The 17058-nt window shown below is 38.5% G+C and overlaps 1 protein-coding gene across 1 annotated transcript; it reads left to right on the top strand.

The window, feature by feature from the left end:
* Positions 1-4857: 4857 nt before the first annotated feature.
* On the top strand, positions 4858-6875 carry LOC110920673 (cyclin-D4-2). The gene is made up of 6 exons (XM_022164861.2): positions 4858-5451; positions 5542-5628; positions 5782-5880; positions 5957-6167; positions 6267-6382; positions 6466-6875. The coding sequence occupies exons 1-6, from the start codon at positions 5125-5127 to the stop codon at positions 6637-6639; spliced, it is 1014 nt and encodes a 337-aa protein (XP_022020553.1). The 5' UTR covers positions 4858-5124; the 3' UTR covers positions 6640-6875.
* Positions 6876-17058: the final 10183 nt, after the last annotated feature.

Raw genomic sequence — 17058 nt, 5'->3', positions numbered from 1 at the left:
TATACACGTATGTACATACGCACTTAAAAACTTGCATTATTCTTCACATCGTAATCCTTGTATTGTATTTTCCTTCACTGATCTAAACATGATATATCATCACCTTCTTTCACTTTAAATTTAACTAGCACCAACTTCTCAAATGAGGCGACTCAAATGATGAGGATCCTAATATGGAGACTCATCCCTACCATTCTTCATTATCTACAAATTCAACTCTTAGTGGGGTTGCAATCCATGGTGTTTGAATGTACGCCACCTCGATGACAGTCACAAACAGATAGATGTTTCATTTTCTCAAACCATCACCTTCACTTGTAAACATATATTAATCTTACTTCATAGTCAGTTAGTTTAATATAACACATAATGTGGTTACCTTTTACTATGTCATTTAGGGTTATCTTTAGTGAACATACAAAGCTTATCGTGACAACAAGGCTATAAAAAGCAAATCTTATTAAATGAAACACAACTTACATTTGATTATATGACTTACCATTTAATGAAAACGGATTAAATATAAAGTCATAAAGGATATCTTACACGATGCAATTTTGAAAAATATCATCGACAACATGTATTTGACGTTCTAGAAGAGGACACATCACCACTATCGATTAAAATATTAACTATTAAACATGTGGATAAATACTCATATTCAATCTTATTGAAGTTGGCATCTTGACAACATTAAACACAAAACAATCAACTTTCAATGCTCAACGTGAAATGATCACCTTGTGTGTTTAAACTACTATTGATAACAAGAATTACTATACGCTATGTTCTTACATAGGTACATGCATGCATACATACACATAATAGCAGAACCATCATCAAGATAACATGCAGCAAGCGCCAAAGGCACAACAAATATTAATCTTACTTCATAGTCAGTTAGTTTAATATAAGACATAATGTGGTTACCTTCTACTATGTCATTTAGGGTTTCCTTTAGTGAACATACCAAGCTTATCGTGACAACAAGGCTATAAAAAGCAAATCTTATTAAATGAAACATGACTTACATTTGATTATATGACTTACCATTTAATGAAAACGGATTAAATATAAAGTCATAAAGGATATCTTACACGATGCATTTTTGAAAACTATCGCCGACAACATGTATTTGACGTTCTAGAAGATGACACATCACTACTATCGATTACAATATTAACTATTAAACATGTGGATAAATAATCATATTCATTCTTATTGAAGTTGGCATCTTGACAACATTAAACATAAAACAATCAACTTTCAATGCTCAACGTGAAATGATCACCTTGTGTATTTAAATTACTATTGATAACAAGAATTAGTATATGTTATGTTCTTACATACATACATGCATGCATACATACACATAATAGCAGAACCATTATCAAGATAACATGAAGCAGACGCCAAAGGCACAACATGAGGTAGATACTATCACAAACAACAATAATATTCCACAAATTAAACCAATTGTCGCTTTTGCCGGCACATAACCCAAAGTAAAACATACACATATACCTGAACCATTCCATCTTCCAAAATTTATGCTACATTGTTGATAAATCCATGAGTATACTCACGAAGTTCATTGTACCATGTTAATAAAAGACCTAATATACGACTAGTTATTGACAATTCCTAAAATTACATAAGATGTATTTTTTACCATGGCTCTGTTAGATGCAGATCCACAGATTTTACTCTCTCTAATGATCTTTGAAAAGTTTCCTCTACATACAAGTCCTTCTCATAAGCATGATGATCAAGTAAATACCTAAACCAAATAAGTAACAACTAAACTAGTCCAAATTTATAACCAATAGTACCTTGATATCCAGTTTGAGAGGTTATCACCAAGAAAAAGACAAATAAAACAGATCGAAACTTCAATTAGTAGACCAGATCCAAATAGCTTTTTTTCAAATGCCAAAAGAATCAAATTAATGCACCAATTCAACAACAACAATACAATATGGAAACACATTTTCAACTAGATCTGAAACGGAACCGATTAAAACAACAAATCAAGTGAATATAGTATAACCTCACCATTTCTAAATATTAAGAATTAGGTTTTTGATATGAAATCTGTGAGTGAATGTGGTCAACTGCTATAAGTAAATCAAATTAAAGCACGAATTCAACAACAACGATGTGATTAAATCAATAACTGGATCTGAAACATATATGAATAAAACTGTGAGTCAAGTGAATATACTATAATTTCACCAATTTCGAAGATTAAGAATTAGGTTTTTGATATGAATCCGTGAGTGAAGGATGAACCGGAAGATTGGAATAAGAGATTCGAGTGAGAGAACTCGAACAGAGCGAGAAGTGTACTGAATCTTCGTTCGAATTAAACGATTTCATAGCGTTAGGGTTTGCACTGAGATTGAGATCTATAGCAACTCTGCTTCAACTGGCTGGATAATGAGTGCGGGGGGGGGGGGGGGGCTGATGTATTTTCAAGGCGAAGGGTATAAATGAAATTAGGGTGATGGATGTTAACCCTAATTAACCTCTGTAGTGCATGATATGACTTTCAGAGTACCAAATTTTGCTACCATTGCTTCAGGTTGCAAATTTTGGTGGCTATTGCCCATTATTCTAGTACTGACAGGTACATGCATAATACACACATACCTACATGGATGCATGCATACATATATACATGTATGTACATACGCGCTTACAAACTTGCATTATTCTTCGCATCATAATCCTTGTATTGTATTTTCCTTCGCTGATCTAAACATGCTATATCATCACCACCTTTCACTTTAAATTTAACTGCCACCAACTTCTCAAAAGAGATGATTCAGATGATGAGGAGCCTAATATGGAGACTCATCCCTACTATTCTTCATTATCTACAAATTCATCTCTTAGTGGGGTTGCAATCCATGGTGTTTGAATGTATACCACCTCGATGACAGTCACAAACAGATAGATGTTTCATTTTCTCAAACCATCACCTTCACTTGTAAACAAGTACTAATCTTACTTCATAGTCAGTTAGTTTAATATAAGACATAATGTGGTTACCTTCTACTATGTCATTTAGGGTTGCCTTTAGTGAACATACAAAGCTTATCGTGACAACAAGGCTATAAAAAGCAAATCTTATTAAATGAAACACGACTTACATTTGATTATATGACTTGCCAATTTAATGAAAACGGATTAAATATAAAGTCATAAATGATATCTTACACGATGCATTTTTGAAAAATATCGCCAACAACATGTATTTGACGTTCTAGAAGATGACACATCACTACTATCGATAACAATATTAACTATTAAACATGTGGATAAATACTCATATTCAATCTTATTGAAGTTGGCATCCTGACAACATTAAACACAAAGCAATCAACTTTCAATGCTCAACGTGAAATGATCACCTTGTGTGTTTAAACTACTATTGATAACAAGAATTACTATACACTATGTTCTTACATACGTACATGCATGCATATACATATACATACACACATGCATTATTCTTCACATCGTATAGTATTTTCAATCATTTATCTAAACATGCAATATCATATATTTCTCTTTCAATCAAACTGACACCATTTTCTCGGTAAAAATATTCTAAGTCTTTCTCATATGATGAGGAGCCTAGCATGAAGACTCATCCCTGTCATCCTACATCATCTACAAATTCATCTCTTAGTGGGGGTTTAAGTACTCATATAAAACTTCACTAGAGTTGGCGTCTTGATAACATTAAGCACAAAAGAAAGCATTTTCTTAGGGTTAACAATCAATATTCAAAGCTATATGTGAAGTGACCTTGTATGTTCAAATTAAGTTGAGAGTGAGTGAATCTTACTTGTTTAGTTTAGAATAAACTATGTATTTTCTTATTTACATTAACTTTTATAGTTTATATTTATCATAAAAAAAGCTGGAAAATTTTATCCATCCTCACTTCTATACGTTATTGTCATACCCTTTCAGAGTAACAAATATATAATATTGTTCTATACAAAACAATATAAAACCAATTTTAAGTAGACAACTATGAGAAAACTTCTAAACGTATAATCAGAAACAGATTCAAGGCTTCTCCTTGGGATCCATCAAAATAATGCAAAATTTTCGACATTTGTTTGTACGCCTCTTCCCAAATATCATAATGGCCCCTTCCCGATTTCCGATGATAGAAAAAACAAGAGAGGGGGTTTGGGGGAGGGGGTGGTGACGAAGGGATGGACGTTTAAGCGTGATTATCTACTTTGTTTTTGTTTGGTACAGTCATACAAAACCTGTTTTAAGTAGAGAATGATAGAAAATCATACATATACTTATATTAATGTTTAAGCGTGATGCATATGATGACAATATAAACAGTCACGGTGATTAGGGTGTGTGCGGAGGACCACCACAAAATTTTTATGGCTTAGAAGTTATCCTATTGGCATTAGGTTTAGTGAGCATAGTATCCATTTGATTTTAAAAAATAATAATAATAAAACATTTCAGAAGGACACATTTTTCGAGCTCGAGCGGTGTACATGAATTCTCAGAGACGCCAATGAATATAAACATACAAAATTCTACATTACTTTTTCATTATATTACTAGGTTACATACTTGTATATTACATGATCTAAATGATGATAAAATATCGTATTATATCTTGTATGCAATACATACAAATACAATATAGATACAACTACAACTACAATACAATATGATATGTAACTTAAAATAAGTTATATATTATACACCCAATATGGTTCTTTGACAGGTAAAATTATATTTACCACCTTTCACAATACATATATATATATATATATATGTATCCTCTCTCTCGTACCCTAAAACGAAATCTTTTCTCCTCTACATAAGCCGCACTCCTTGCTATTCATTTCTCTCACATCCCCTCTCTCTCTCTCTCTACTTCTAGAGTGAGACGAAGCAAATAGTGTGTGTCTCATCTATTCATTCCTTCTCAATCTCCAAATCAATCTTCACAACAAAATGAAGAAATCCCAGTTTTGATCTGCAACATTCTTTCATTTTTTTCTCAAAAAGCCCATATTTTTTTCTTTCATTTTTTTTTGTTTTTTTAATTGTTTTTTAGGGTTTCTTGAAATGGCACCCTCTGATTTTGCACTTTCAAGCCTACTGTGTGAAGAAGACAATGATTCCATTTCTTATGATGATTATGCTGATGTTGATGATTTTAGAGGTTTAGACTGGAATATTAATCAGGGTCATAATCAAAATCCAATCTTGAAAATGAAAGATGAAACAGAGTACTATTTTCTCGATCTGCCTTTGCAAAATGATGCAAGATTGACCTTGTTGACTTCAAAAGAACATGAACAAAATGTGGGTTTGGATCTTTATTTGAAAAGATTGAAAGATCAAAACTTGTTTTTGGTTGCCAGACAACAAGCTGTTGATTGGATTTTAAAGGTTTTTTTTTATAACAATTTTGCATTTTTTTTATGAATTAATTTTGGATGTTCTAATTTTGTTATTTTTGACTTTTTTTTTTTCACTCAGGTCAATGCTCAATTTAATTTTGGACCATTATGTGCATATCTATCTGTAAATTATTTGGACAGATTTCTTGCAGTTTATGAATTACCTGTGAGTTGTTAAACAATAATCATGATTAAATTCTTAATTTTTTATTTTGTATTATTATTATTATTATTATTATTATTATTATTATTATTATTATTATTATTATAAATCATTAATAACCGAATTTAATGTTCATTAATTTTGTTCAACTAACAGAAGGACAGCCCTTGGATGATGCAGTTGCTGAGTGTAACCTGTTTATCACTTGCAGCCAAAGTGGAAGAAACTGAAATTCCCACAATTTTGGATTTGCAGGTCAGTCTGATGAAATGACACTATTTTGACCCATTTTAATTAGTCAAACTTAAAGACTTAATTGCATTTTTTGCAGGTTGGTGAATCAAGATTTGTGTTTGAAGCAAAAACAATTCAAAAAATGGAATTGATTGTTTTGAGCACATTGAAGTGGAGAATGCAATCAGTGACTCCATTTTCCTTCATTGATTCATTCATTAGAAAGGTTAATGATGATGGTCAAAGTCAAACCAATTTAAGATCTTTAATCTTGAGGTCTACCCAGATTATTTTAGGTTTGATCCAAGGTAAAGAAAGCAAATTTTGCTTAAAAACAATCACTTTATGTCAAGATTGAGTTTCTTGATTTAAAAAAAATGGTAAAATTGTAATTTGACACAATGTAGGTATTGAATTCTTGGAATTTCAACCTTCTGAGATAGCAGCAGCAGTGGCCATATGTGTAGTTGGAGTTGAAGTTGAAAAGATTCAAACTTTAGCACTCTTTGAGCATTTAAACAAGGTAGTACATTGTGCATATTTACTTGTACATTTTTATTAATAAGATGATGAAATCTTAATAATATATGATTTGGGTATTTTCAGGAGAGGGTTCTAAAGTGTGTGGAAGTTGTGATCAAGAGTTGTACCATGAGCTTTGGGAGTGGTACATTGCCTGAAAGTCCAATTGGTGTGCTTGAGGCTGCAATCTTGAGCAATAAAAATGATGATTCACCTACTTGTGCTAAAAGGAGGAGGCTCAACAATATTAGCTTGTGAAAAAATATGGATGAAAATAAATCTTAGGGATTTATTTTTTAAGTTTTGGTAGTATGGTTGGTTGTGAAATGTCAAAACTACCCCTTAAGAATAAAAAGAAAAGAAAAAAATGGGGATAATAAACTAAAATGGTTAGCATTTTTTAATTATAGAAGCCATTAAAGTAAGGAGAGTAGCTGAGGAAATTATAAAAATGGAAATATATACATTAAATTTTGTTTTATTGGTGGATACAATGTGTCTTGCACTCTTGGTATATATTTATGCATGTTAATTAATTACATTAATTCAATTTTCTATCTAACGTTTAAAATTGTATTATATTTAATTTTAATAGTAAAATAATGTTGAAAATTTAATGACTTTTACAAATAAAAAATTTGTGTGATCTGAATAAATTAATATTCAATGTTTTTGTTATTATTTATTGAGTTAAATGTCATTTTAGTCTACGTGGTTTGGGTCATTTTGCTAGTTTAGTCCAAAGATTTTATATTTTTGCATTTGGGTCTAAAAATGTTATAACGTTACCATTTTAGTCAACTAGGTTAACTTCATTCATTTTTTCTGTTAACGAGAAGGGCAATTCGGTCATTTTATATGGTCGAATTGCCCTTCTAGTTAATAGAATTACATATAAAATGACCAAATTTCTCTTCTCGTTAACAGAAAAATGGATAAAGTTAACCCAGTGTACTAAAATGGTAACGGTGAAACTTTTTTGAACCCACAGACGAAAAATAAAACATTTGGACTAAACTGTCAAAATGACACAAAATATAAGGATCAAATGGCATTTAACTCTTATTTATTCGGGACCCACCTGTAGATTGCAGCAAACACTGATCCAAGACAAGACAAAGCACAGATGACAAACCCTACCCACTCATTTACATGACCCATATCCATATGATCATTTGACAGGGAGACAACAATTGATTCATGTCTAACAAATGTTGTAACTTTCTGAGTCGTCAAGTCGAGTCCGCACGTTGTTGTGTTACCAACATAGAAAACCCGCTAGGAGTCTTGAGGCCGAAGCTTCGAGATCACCCTCAAGTGATCGATACCAAAGGTATAACTAGGCATGGCAACATGTATGTTTTTTTTTGAAAGGTGTGAATTATTCACGAATGTCGGGAGATTTAACATACGTTGTCTTAACCGGGTCCGCGCTAGAGAGCCCTCCTTTCACAATAGATCCCCAATTTAAACCACTCAATGAGAAAACTCCTATCACCCAGACTCGAACTTAAAATCTAGAGGGGAAAACTCATCTGAGCCCACCATAGGTGGAACTTAAATACCCGTGCACTAGTGATGGTTATGGCAACCAGGGGCGGACCTACCTCTTTGGTAGGGGTAACCTCCGCTACCCCTTGGTCGAAAAAAATTTGGAAAAATTAGTGTAAATTTTGGAAAAATTTGACGTTTTTCGATTTCGTTACGGCTTATTTATAACACGTTACCCCTTGGTCGGAATCCTAGATCCGCCACTGATGGCAACATGTATGTATACGAAGGAGATTGAGATTGTAGCAAGCAACCGTTGGGGAGTAATCCATTAGCCACAAGTTGGATGGGCCCAGGCCCAGAAGTGGAAGACCTCTTCATGGTTTAAACTTTTTGGGTCAATAATTTGAGGTTATTTAGAGGCTGTTTGGTAGCCTCTGAATAGTCATTAAGAGACTACCTTTTAATAGAATCATTAAGAATTTTACTAATGAGAAGGTAGAAGAATGTGACATGTGATGATTTACCATTCAAAGGTTACCTCTTAACCATTCAGACTTGAGGTTACCTCTTATTCATTCAGAGGTTTTAATCAATTAAGAGGTAGCATCTGAATGGTCATTAAGAGACTACCAAACAGTCCCTTAGACCGTGGGGTATGGTGGGGCTTTGGTTGGGGGCATGAGTTGACACGTGGAGTTCGAGCCCCCTCACCGGTGAGTGACATGCCCGTGGGGTATGGCGGGGCTTGGGTTGGGGCGTGGCTTGGCAGTTTATTAAAAAAAATTACAAAAAATTAAAAAAATACACACAACATTAAAAAAAAAGCCTAAAATTTTATTAAATTCTTAAAAATTACATAATTCCTAAAAATTACAAAAAAACCTAAAACCGATTACAAAATAAAAAAAACCTAGAGCGTTAAGTAAACTTCAAAAAGCGCGAGCTTGTCGAACGACCTTCGCTCCTTGCCCCGAAACTCAATGTTCGCTACCGCCACCCGGTCCTCGTGGCTTAACTCACCGCTCGGAACGGCTTCGTAGTAGGCCTTGAAACGATCAAGCTTCGGCCGTAGCTCGCGCCATTTATGTTGGCAAGCGTTTAAGTTGTGCCGGTCGTGTCCGACATTATATTGGTAGCTTGCAAAGGCTTCCGGCCAAAATCGTGTTTGACCGGGTTGTTGCCCCTTCATTGCGTCAACGACGCTTGTGACGAGAGCTAGCTCTTCTTCGTGGGTCCAAGAGGCCATCGATGGTTTGGGTTTGGGTAGTGGGTTCGATCAAGTGGGTTTTGGTTGGGGTAGCCGGTGGGGTTGGGGTTATATTTATAGTGGATGTTGACATGTTGGGGAGATCGCTTGGCTTGGCCAAACGGTTACAATTTAAAATTTAAATTACCCCGCCCCACTATGACATGGCCAACAAAGCGAATAGGAGCCCGCCACATAGGATCACTAGCCCGCCCCACGCCCGGCTTCAAACTCCCGCCCCTTGAGCCACGCCCCAACCCAAACCCACTCAGGGTGGTGGCTTGGGCGTTTTCAGCCAACTCACGCCCCAACCCAAGCCCCATACCCCATATTCTTACTTGAATACTACTTTTTTGGGAAAAGATCATGCAGTTTGATCTTATTCAGTTTACTATGATTATATTTTGTTAATGTAACAAGAAGATTCAAAGATTCTAACGCTGAAAACATCAACCAAGACGTTCAATGAAGTCTACTTGTAACAAATTTCTCTCATTGTAATAGTTTTTTTATTGAACGAACACAGACGTCTCTAAAATCTATTCCTAAAATCAATCTATTGCTCACTTTGAGACTCAAACCAGCGAAAAATATAATATAACTACTACACTCTTCGTTTTTAACTGCTAAATATTTATTCACGAATCATCATAATTTACTTAATTTGACTAACATAAAACCAGTTGGCTTTGATGGGAACTTAATTAGTTAATTTGTCGGTACGGGATCGGTACGGGATCGGTATGGGATCGGTATTCGGTGGCATATGCTCATCCCTACTTAATTTGTCGTTTGATTAAGGAAATTATTAATTAAGAAAACTCATAACAATAATTTAAAGTTTTAATTAATTCAGAAAATCCATAACCAAAATTTAAAGTTTTAATTAACTAAAACTAAAAAAGAGAAAATCAAACGAATTTTGATGGGTTTAGAAATGTTTATAATTGACGACGGGGGTAGCACAAGGATAAACAAAATGATTAATATGCAAAGAGCTTAAAAGGTTGAAAGGTTCATCGGATGAAAAGCTGTAAAATGAGGGAATCGAGAAACAGTAACTAGTCATGTCTAAACAGCTCGTCTCACCAACTCACGCTCACCAACTCACAAAGTCAGAGCAGGTCTGCACAAGCACACTCTATTAACCAGGGGTCCAAAGCCTTCAACCCCAAAAGGGGAAACCCTCCATAAGCAAACAGGTCTCGCTAGTATAGTCCATACCATTTCGGGAGGTGTCTTCCACTATAAGAAGACAGCTCATAAACACTTCAAAGACATTCCAAAAAGAAAGAGATTCCTTAATCTCTGGTCATTCAAAGAGTTCTTTGTCATTTTCAAATAACTCTTCATCAAATTCACCTCATTCATTCTATTTGCTTTCTTTTCTGGATCCGAGCCGGCCTTGGAGAAAGAACTTCAAAGCAAATAATCCAAACATACTAGTGAACCTCCTTCCACGTTTTGCAAACGTGGAGGGACCCCGCGACCTGCGTTAGGCAAAACTGAACCCTTCAGCCCTTTTGCCTGACCAGCCCAGCTACCATCCTTGGTCCCGTATTTGTTGCATCAACAAGTTGGCGCCCACCGTGGGGCTACGCCGCTGTTTCTCCTCAAAAGAGACCTGGTACGTGTAGCTCCTTCCATTCCAAACCACTATGTCAGAAAGTGGATCTCCGGGAGAGGTAAACCAGATCCCTAACACCTCTACCCCGGGAAGTGGTCAAGCTCACACAACAATAACAACGCCTTTTTCAACTCCGGGGAGTACACCCGAGTTCCTCACCTTTAACACACCAACCCCATCCAGATCTGGAGCTCCGTCTCCCAACGTTGGTGTGTCTGACACTCCGACACGCGTTGAACTTACCCCCGAGGGGGTCGCTCATAACTTCCTTGAGCTGAGATCACTTCTTAACCAACATGTGAACAGAGAAAGGGAAAAGGGTGTAAGGATTCGTCTAGATTACGACGAACCTGAGCCAACGTTGTCTCCTGGACCACCTCTACCACCCTTCGTTACAAGAAGTGAAGCCGGTCCTAGCAACCCTTCAAACCTTCACCCTTATCTGTCCACTGTGACAAACCCCACTGTTCATCCTATTCTCTCTTCCCAACCAACTGTTAGTGGTACTCCTCTGGGACACGAGTTAACACTCGACCAACTCCTACAATCCCCGGTGACCAGTTGTCCCACTTCTCTAACTACCACATGGGAGCAAGCCCTATCCGTGCTCCCTTTAGCACGAAGTGCTGTGGCCAGCACCCCTCTTGGGGTAAGTTGCTCAGTTGGGCCGGGAAGCCTTCAAGGTTTCAATTTCATACCCAACATGATGTCTCAGATGATGGCCAACTTCCCCTGGCAACACTTCATCAATCAGGTGCTTGCCACCCAGGGAAACCATGGCAACAACAACAACGTAGGTACAAGACATGAAGAAGACCTGGCTAAACCTTACAAGCCAAGTAACCTTTCATGCTTTTCTAGACAGATAGCTGATTATGATTTTCAGTCTAAAATCAAGATGCCAGCTCACATCAGAACGTATGATGGGACTGAAGATCCCGAAGATCATCTTCAGATCTTCACTGGCGCTGCTCGAATAGAAAAATGGACGAACGCTGAATGCTGCCTAATGTTTATGCAGACTCTTGTTGGGTCCGCTAGAATCTGGTTCAACGACCTACCAGCTCAAAGCATTCGAAGCTTCGACGATCTCAGCAGAGGCTTCCTAGCAAACTTCTCCCAACAAAGGAGATACGTTAAAGACGCGACAGTGATCTTCCAGATAAAACAACGAGATGATGAAAGCCTACGAGCATTCATTGAACGGTACAAGAAAGAAGGGCTAACCTACGTGGGGGCTGATGAGAAAATGAGGGTTGCCGGTTTTATGAACGCCATAACCTCTAAGTATCTCACACGAGATTTCAACAAATCTCTACCCAAAACCTTGGAAGAAGCCCTTGAAAGAGCCGAGGCTCACATCCGAGGAGAGGAAGCTGTTGATATCAAAGAACAAAGAAAAAGGGGTTCCGGTTGGCGAAGCAGCAGCCCAGCCAGAAAGAGAGGAAACTTTAACTCTTACGACAGACGCTCAAAGGGTTCAGACCCTCGAAGGGTTGAAGGGCGAAACCCTCCAAGCAGAGATAAGAGTATGAGTCTCACTCCTCTCACCAAAACCCCTCAAGAAATCCTGGCAACGGAAGAGGTCAAGCAAAACTTCAGACCTCCCAGGCCTCTTCCCAAAAGTCGGAAAAACGAGAACTCCACTCAGTTCTGTGAATTCCATGAAGAAAAGGGACATCACACCAACGATTGCTTCCAGCTGAAAAAGAGAATTGAAGAAGCTGTCAAGTCAGGAGAACTTGCCCACTTGGTCAAGGGAGTTCGAGACAAGATGGCTGAAAACAAAGGGAAGGAAGTAAACATGGTATATTCTGACGAAAAGGTCCCTTACAAGAAGCGACGGTTGGAGGATTGGGAGCTTCAGTGTGTCTGCTTCCCCCCAACAAGGAAGGACCCGCTCCCTGGTCCCCTTGTGGTTGAAGCCATCGTGGGTACCTTACAAACATGCAAAGCATACATAGACACGGGAGCAGCCACTGAAATCATGTTCGAGAAGTTTTTCAATCAACTAAGCAATGAGGAGCGTTCAAGGCTTCAAGCCTCCGGGACCTCCATAAAGGGTATCGCTGACATAACCCTGAAGCCTTTGGGGCAAATAACCCTTGATGTCTGTCTTAAGGAGGGATCAAAGGAAAGAACCCGATCATTAACCTTCGTGGTAATCAACATCCCTTCCAATTACGACGTAATCATAGGGAGGCCCGGACAATGTGCATTTTACATGGCTGTATCTGTTGGCCATGGTACCGTCAAGTTTCCCACTGAGAGAGGAATTGCAACCCTTCAACCCTCTCAGGAAGCTTACCTGATCGAAGGAGAGAGTTCTAATGACTAGAAAGACAAGCAGGGGTTAGTCATCAACCCTAAGTACCCCGAACAGCGGATAAGGGTCAATCCCAACCTCTCTCAAGATACTCTTTCATACCTTGAAAAGCTGCTAAAACATCACAGCGATGTGTTCGCCTGGTCTCCCGAAGACATGACCGGGATCCCTCGAAGCATTGCTGAACATGAGCTAAGAATACCACCGAATGTCAAGCCAGTGGTTCAAAAGAAAAGAAGTTTGGCACCTGAAAGAAGCCTGGCAGCTTGCCAAGAGGTTGAAAAGCTTGTATCAGCTGGCATTCTCCGAGAGGTTAAGTATCAATCATGGATTGCTAATCCTGTCATGGTCCGGAAACCCGACAACTCTTGGAGAATGTGTATAGATTTCAAGGATCTTAACAAGGCTTGTCCTAAAGATTGCTACCCACTCCCAGAAATTGACCTTAAGGTTGATTCCCTCACGGGATACCCGTTCAAATGCTTTCTTGATGCATACAAAGGCTATCACCAGATCCTCATGAAAGAAGAGGATGAAGAAAAGACGGCTTTCCACACAGACAAGGGCATTTTCTGTTACCGAAAGATGCCTTTTGGCCTCAAGAACGCGGGAGCCACTTACCAACGACTCGTCGATAAAGCCTTCGAAAGCCAAATTGGAAGAAACATGGAAGCATATGTCGATGACCTGGTGATCAAAAGCAAAACAGAATACCAGATGCTTGATGACATCCAAGAAACCTTCAAGAATCTTAGAAAAATCAACATGAAGCTTAACCCGGAAAAATGTTCGTTTGGATTTGATGAAGGAAAATTCCTGGGTCATATTGTTGGAAAGCAAAGCATCAAGGCCAACCCCAACAAAGTAAAAGCTGTTCTCGAAGCCAAACCACCAAGAACCAAGAAGGAGGTTGAAAGCTTGAATGGGAAGCTTGCAGCCTTGAAGCGTTTTACCTCAAAGCTGGCCGAAAGGTCTCTACCATTCTACAAAACGCTCAAGAATTGTTCAGATAAGAAAGATTTCAGATGGACCGATGAGGCTGAGGAAGCTTTCAATCAAATGAAACAGCACCTTGCTTCACTACCAGATATTGCAGCACCAGAAACTGGGGAGCTCATATCGGTGTACCTCTCAGTCGCCGACGAAGCCATCAGTGCAGTCCTCACCATTGAAAGGGACAAGGCTCAGGTACCCGTCTATTTTTTCAGCAAAACTTTAAAACTAGCTGAAACCAAATATCCTCCCCTTGAAAAACTAGCCCTAGCCTTGGTCCAAACAGCCAGAAGGCTTAGAAGATACTTCCAAGCACATCCTATACAAGTGGTCACTGACCAACCTGTCAAGAACGTGCTTGAAAAGCCTGAAAACTCAGGTAGATTGGCAAAATGGGCAGTGGAACTAGGTGAACATAACATCACCTACGTCCCACGAAAAGCAATCAAAGCTCAGGTTTTGGCTGACTTCCTAGTAGAAGTCCCAAACCAAAAGACTGAAGAAGTAAACACCACAACCACTGAACCCTCCAACCCTGAAGCCTGGAAACTGTTCACCGACGGGGCTTCAAGCGTTGAAGGGTCAGGAGCTGGTGTAATCCTAATCAACCCTGAGGGGCTAGAATTCACATATGCTCTTCGTTTCAACTTTCAGACCACCAATAGCGAGGCTGAATACGAAGCACTGATCGCTGGTCTCCGGCTAGCCAAAGAAATGAAAGTCAAAAAGCTTGAAGTGTTCACTGATTCGCTACTAGTATCAAGCCAAGTCAATGACAGCTATGTCGCCAAGGAGCCCAACATGAGAAGGTACAAAGAAAAATCGAAGGAATTAATGAACACCTTCCAGGCATGCAACATCAAACAGATTCCAAGATCCCAAAACAAAAAGGCTGACGCCTTAAGCAAATTAGCGTCCCTCACATTCGCCCACCTCACAAAAAAGGTGTTGGTTGAAGTGTTGAAGGCTCGTTCAATTGACGAATTGGAAGTACAAGATGTGGTCATCGAGGAAGATCCAAATTGGATGACTCCCATAAAGAAATTCCTTCAAAACAACGAACTACCCAACGATCAAATAGAAGCTGAAAGGGTAAAGATCAAAGCAAGACAGTATGTGTTGCAAGGAGAAATCCTCTATAAAAAAGGATACCTTGCACCATTGCTAAGGTGTGTGGGCCCTGAACAAAGCAAGTATTTGGTTAAAGAAGTGCATGAAGGAATATGTGGAGCTCATTTCGGAGCTAGGTCGGTGGTTGCAAAACTCATGAACTTGGGATATTTCTGGCCTTCAATGCATCGGGATACCGTCGAGCAATTGAAGAAATGTGATGCCTGCCAAATCCACTCCCCAATACCAAAAAGTCCCAAACATGACTTGGTCCCCATAACCTCAGCATGGCCATTCCATAAATGGGGAATGGACATTGTTGGACCATTCCCTCCAAGCAAAGGGGGAGTAAAATTCCTGTTGGTAGCAATTGATTACTTCAGCAAATGGCCAGAGGTCAAACCCCTTGCCAAGATCACGGGAAAGCAAATCATAGACTTTGTATGGGAGAATATCATATGCCGCTATGGGCTGCCAGGGGTAATCGTCACCGATAATGGAAAACAATTCGCTGAGAAACCCTTCAGCCTTTGGTGCAAGGAGTACAGGATCAACCAAATCTTCAGCTCAGTGGCTTACCCGCAGTCAAACGGTCAGGTTGAAAGGACCAACAGAAGCATAGTGGAAGGCATCAAAACAAGATTGGGGAGATATGAAAGTAATTGGCTGGAAGAATTGCCTAGCGTTTTATGGGCAATCAGAACAACAGAAAAAGCAAGTCACAGAAAGACACCTTATAGCTTGGTATTCGGATCCGAAGCCGTAATCCCCGCTGAAATAGGAGTTGTAACCCAACGAATTGTCAACATGGATCCCGAGGTAAACACACAAGAGACCATGTTGAACTTACAACTCTTAGAAGAGGCCCGGGATCAAGCAGCAATACAAGAAGCCAAATACAAGCAAAGGATGGAAAGCTATTACAACAAGAAGGTCAAGAACGAACGATTCAAGCCAGGGGATCTAGTCCTCAGAAACAACGAAGCAAGCAAAAAAGAAAATCAAGGGAAACTAGGCCCGAAATGGGAAGGTCCATACACCATCCTCGAAGCACACAAAGGAGGATCCTACAAGCTAGGAGATCTAGAAGGCAAAAAGCTCCCAAGGCACTGGAACGGAAAAACTTTAAGAAAATTCTATGTTTAGAAAGTTTGGTTTGTAGCAAAACAAAAACCTTTTGTAAAAGCAAATGTTGCTTGAATGAATGAAGTTACTTTATCAAACTTGTCTTTCTATCCTAGTATCAGGTTGAGAACCTAGCAAAAAACTCCATGGCAAGGGCCATGTAAGGGGATGAGCTCCCAGGCCATATCGCTCAATAGGTTCAAGGGTTGAATGGACCTATATAAGGGGTGAGTTCCTAGATCAATACAACTCCATGAGACTTATCAAAGAAAAACAACAATGTCTCATAGACAGGTTTGAACAGCCTACACCAATCGTTCCTTAAGTCTAAAAAATGTACTCAATAAATAGACTTACGAAATCAAACAAATTATAACGAAATAAAAGAAAAGGATAGATACTACGTCTTGATGATAAACACTAAGGCAAAGTGACTGCAGCACTGAACCCTTTAAAGTGTAAAAAAACATAAAGACAAAGTAAACAAAGACAAGGCAAGAAAATAAAAACAAACAAGCCTATCAACCAAACATACAAACCAAATCAGAAGCTACCCAAAGTTCAACCAACAGGTACTGAGCTTGAAAGGTTAAAGGCTTCAACCCATCAGCAACTGTACAAAAAGCTTGAAGGGTTGAAACCCCACAAAACAAAACCAAGCAAATGGAACCAACAAAAACACCAACGATAACCATCATGTCATAGTTAGAAAGGCCATAAAAGACCTTCATAAGATAGTAAAAGCAAGCCCTAGTG

Source organism: Helianthus annuus, chromosome 2 (genome assembly GCF_002127325.2).
Source record: "Helianthus annuus cultivar XRQ/B chromosome 2, HanXRQr2.0-SUNRISE, whole genome shotgun sequence".
Classification (NCBI taxonomy): domain Eukaryota; kingdom Viridiplantae; phylum Streptophyta; class Magnoliopsida; order Asterales; family Asteraceae; genus Helianthus; species Helianthus annuus.
Note: the sequence above shows the minus strand (reverse complement) of the source record. Positions and strands in the feature narration are given on the sequence as shown.

Excerpts from the sequence above, each read along its gene's own strand:
- LOC110920673 (XM_022164861.2), top strand. The coding sequence starts at position 5,125 with ATGGCACCCTCTGATTTTGCACTTTCAAGCCTACTGTGTGAAGAAGAC. Across the intron at positions 5,452-5,541 it reads CTGTTGATTGGATTTTAAAG|GTCAATGCTCAATTTAATTT; the intron begins GTTTTTTTTTAT and ends TTTTTCACTCAG. Across the intron at positions 6,168-6,266 it reads TATTTTAGGTTTGATCCAAG|GTATTGAATTCTTGGAATTT; the intron begins GTAAAGAAAGCA and ends GACACAATGTAG.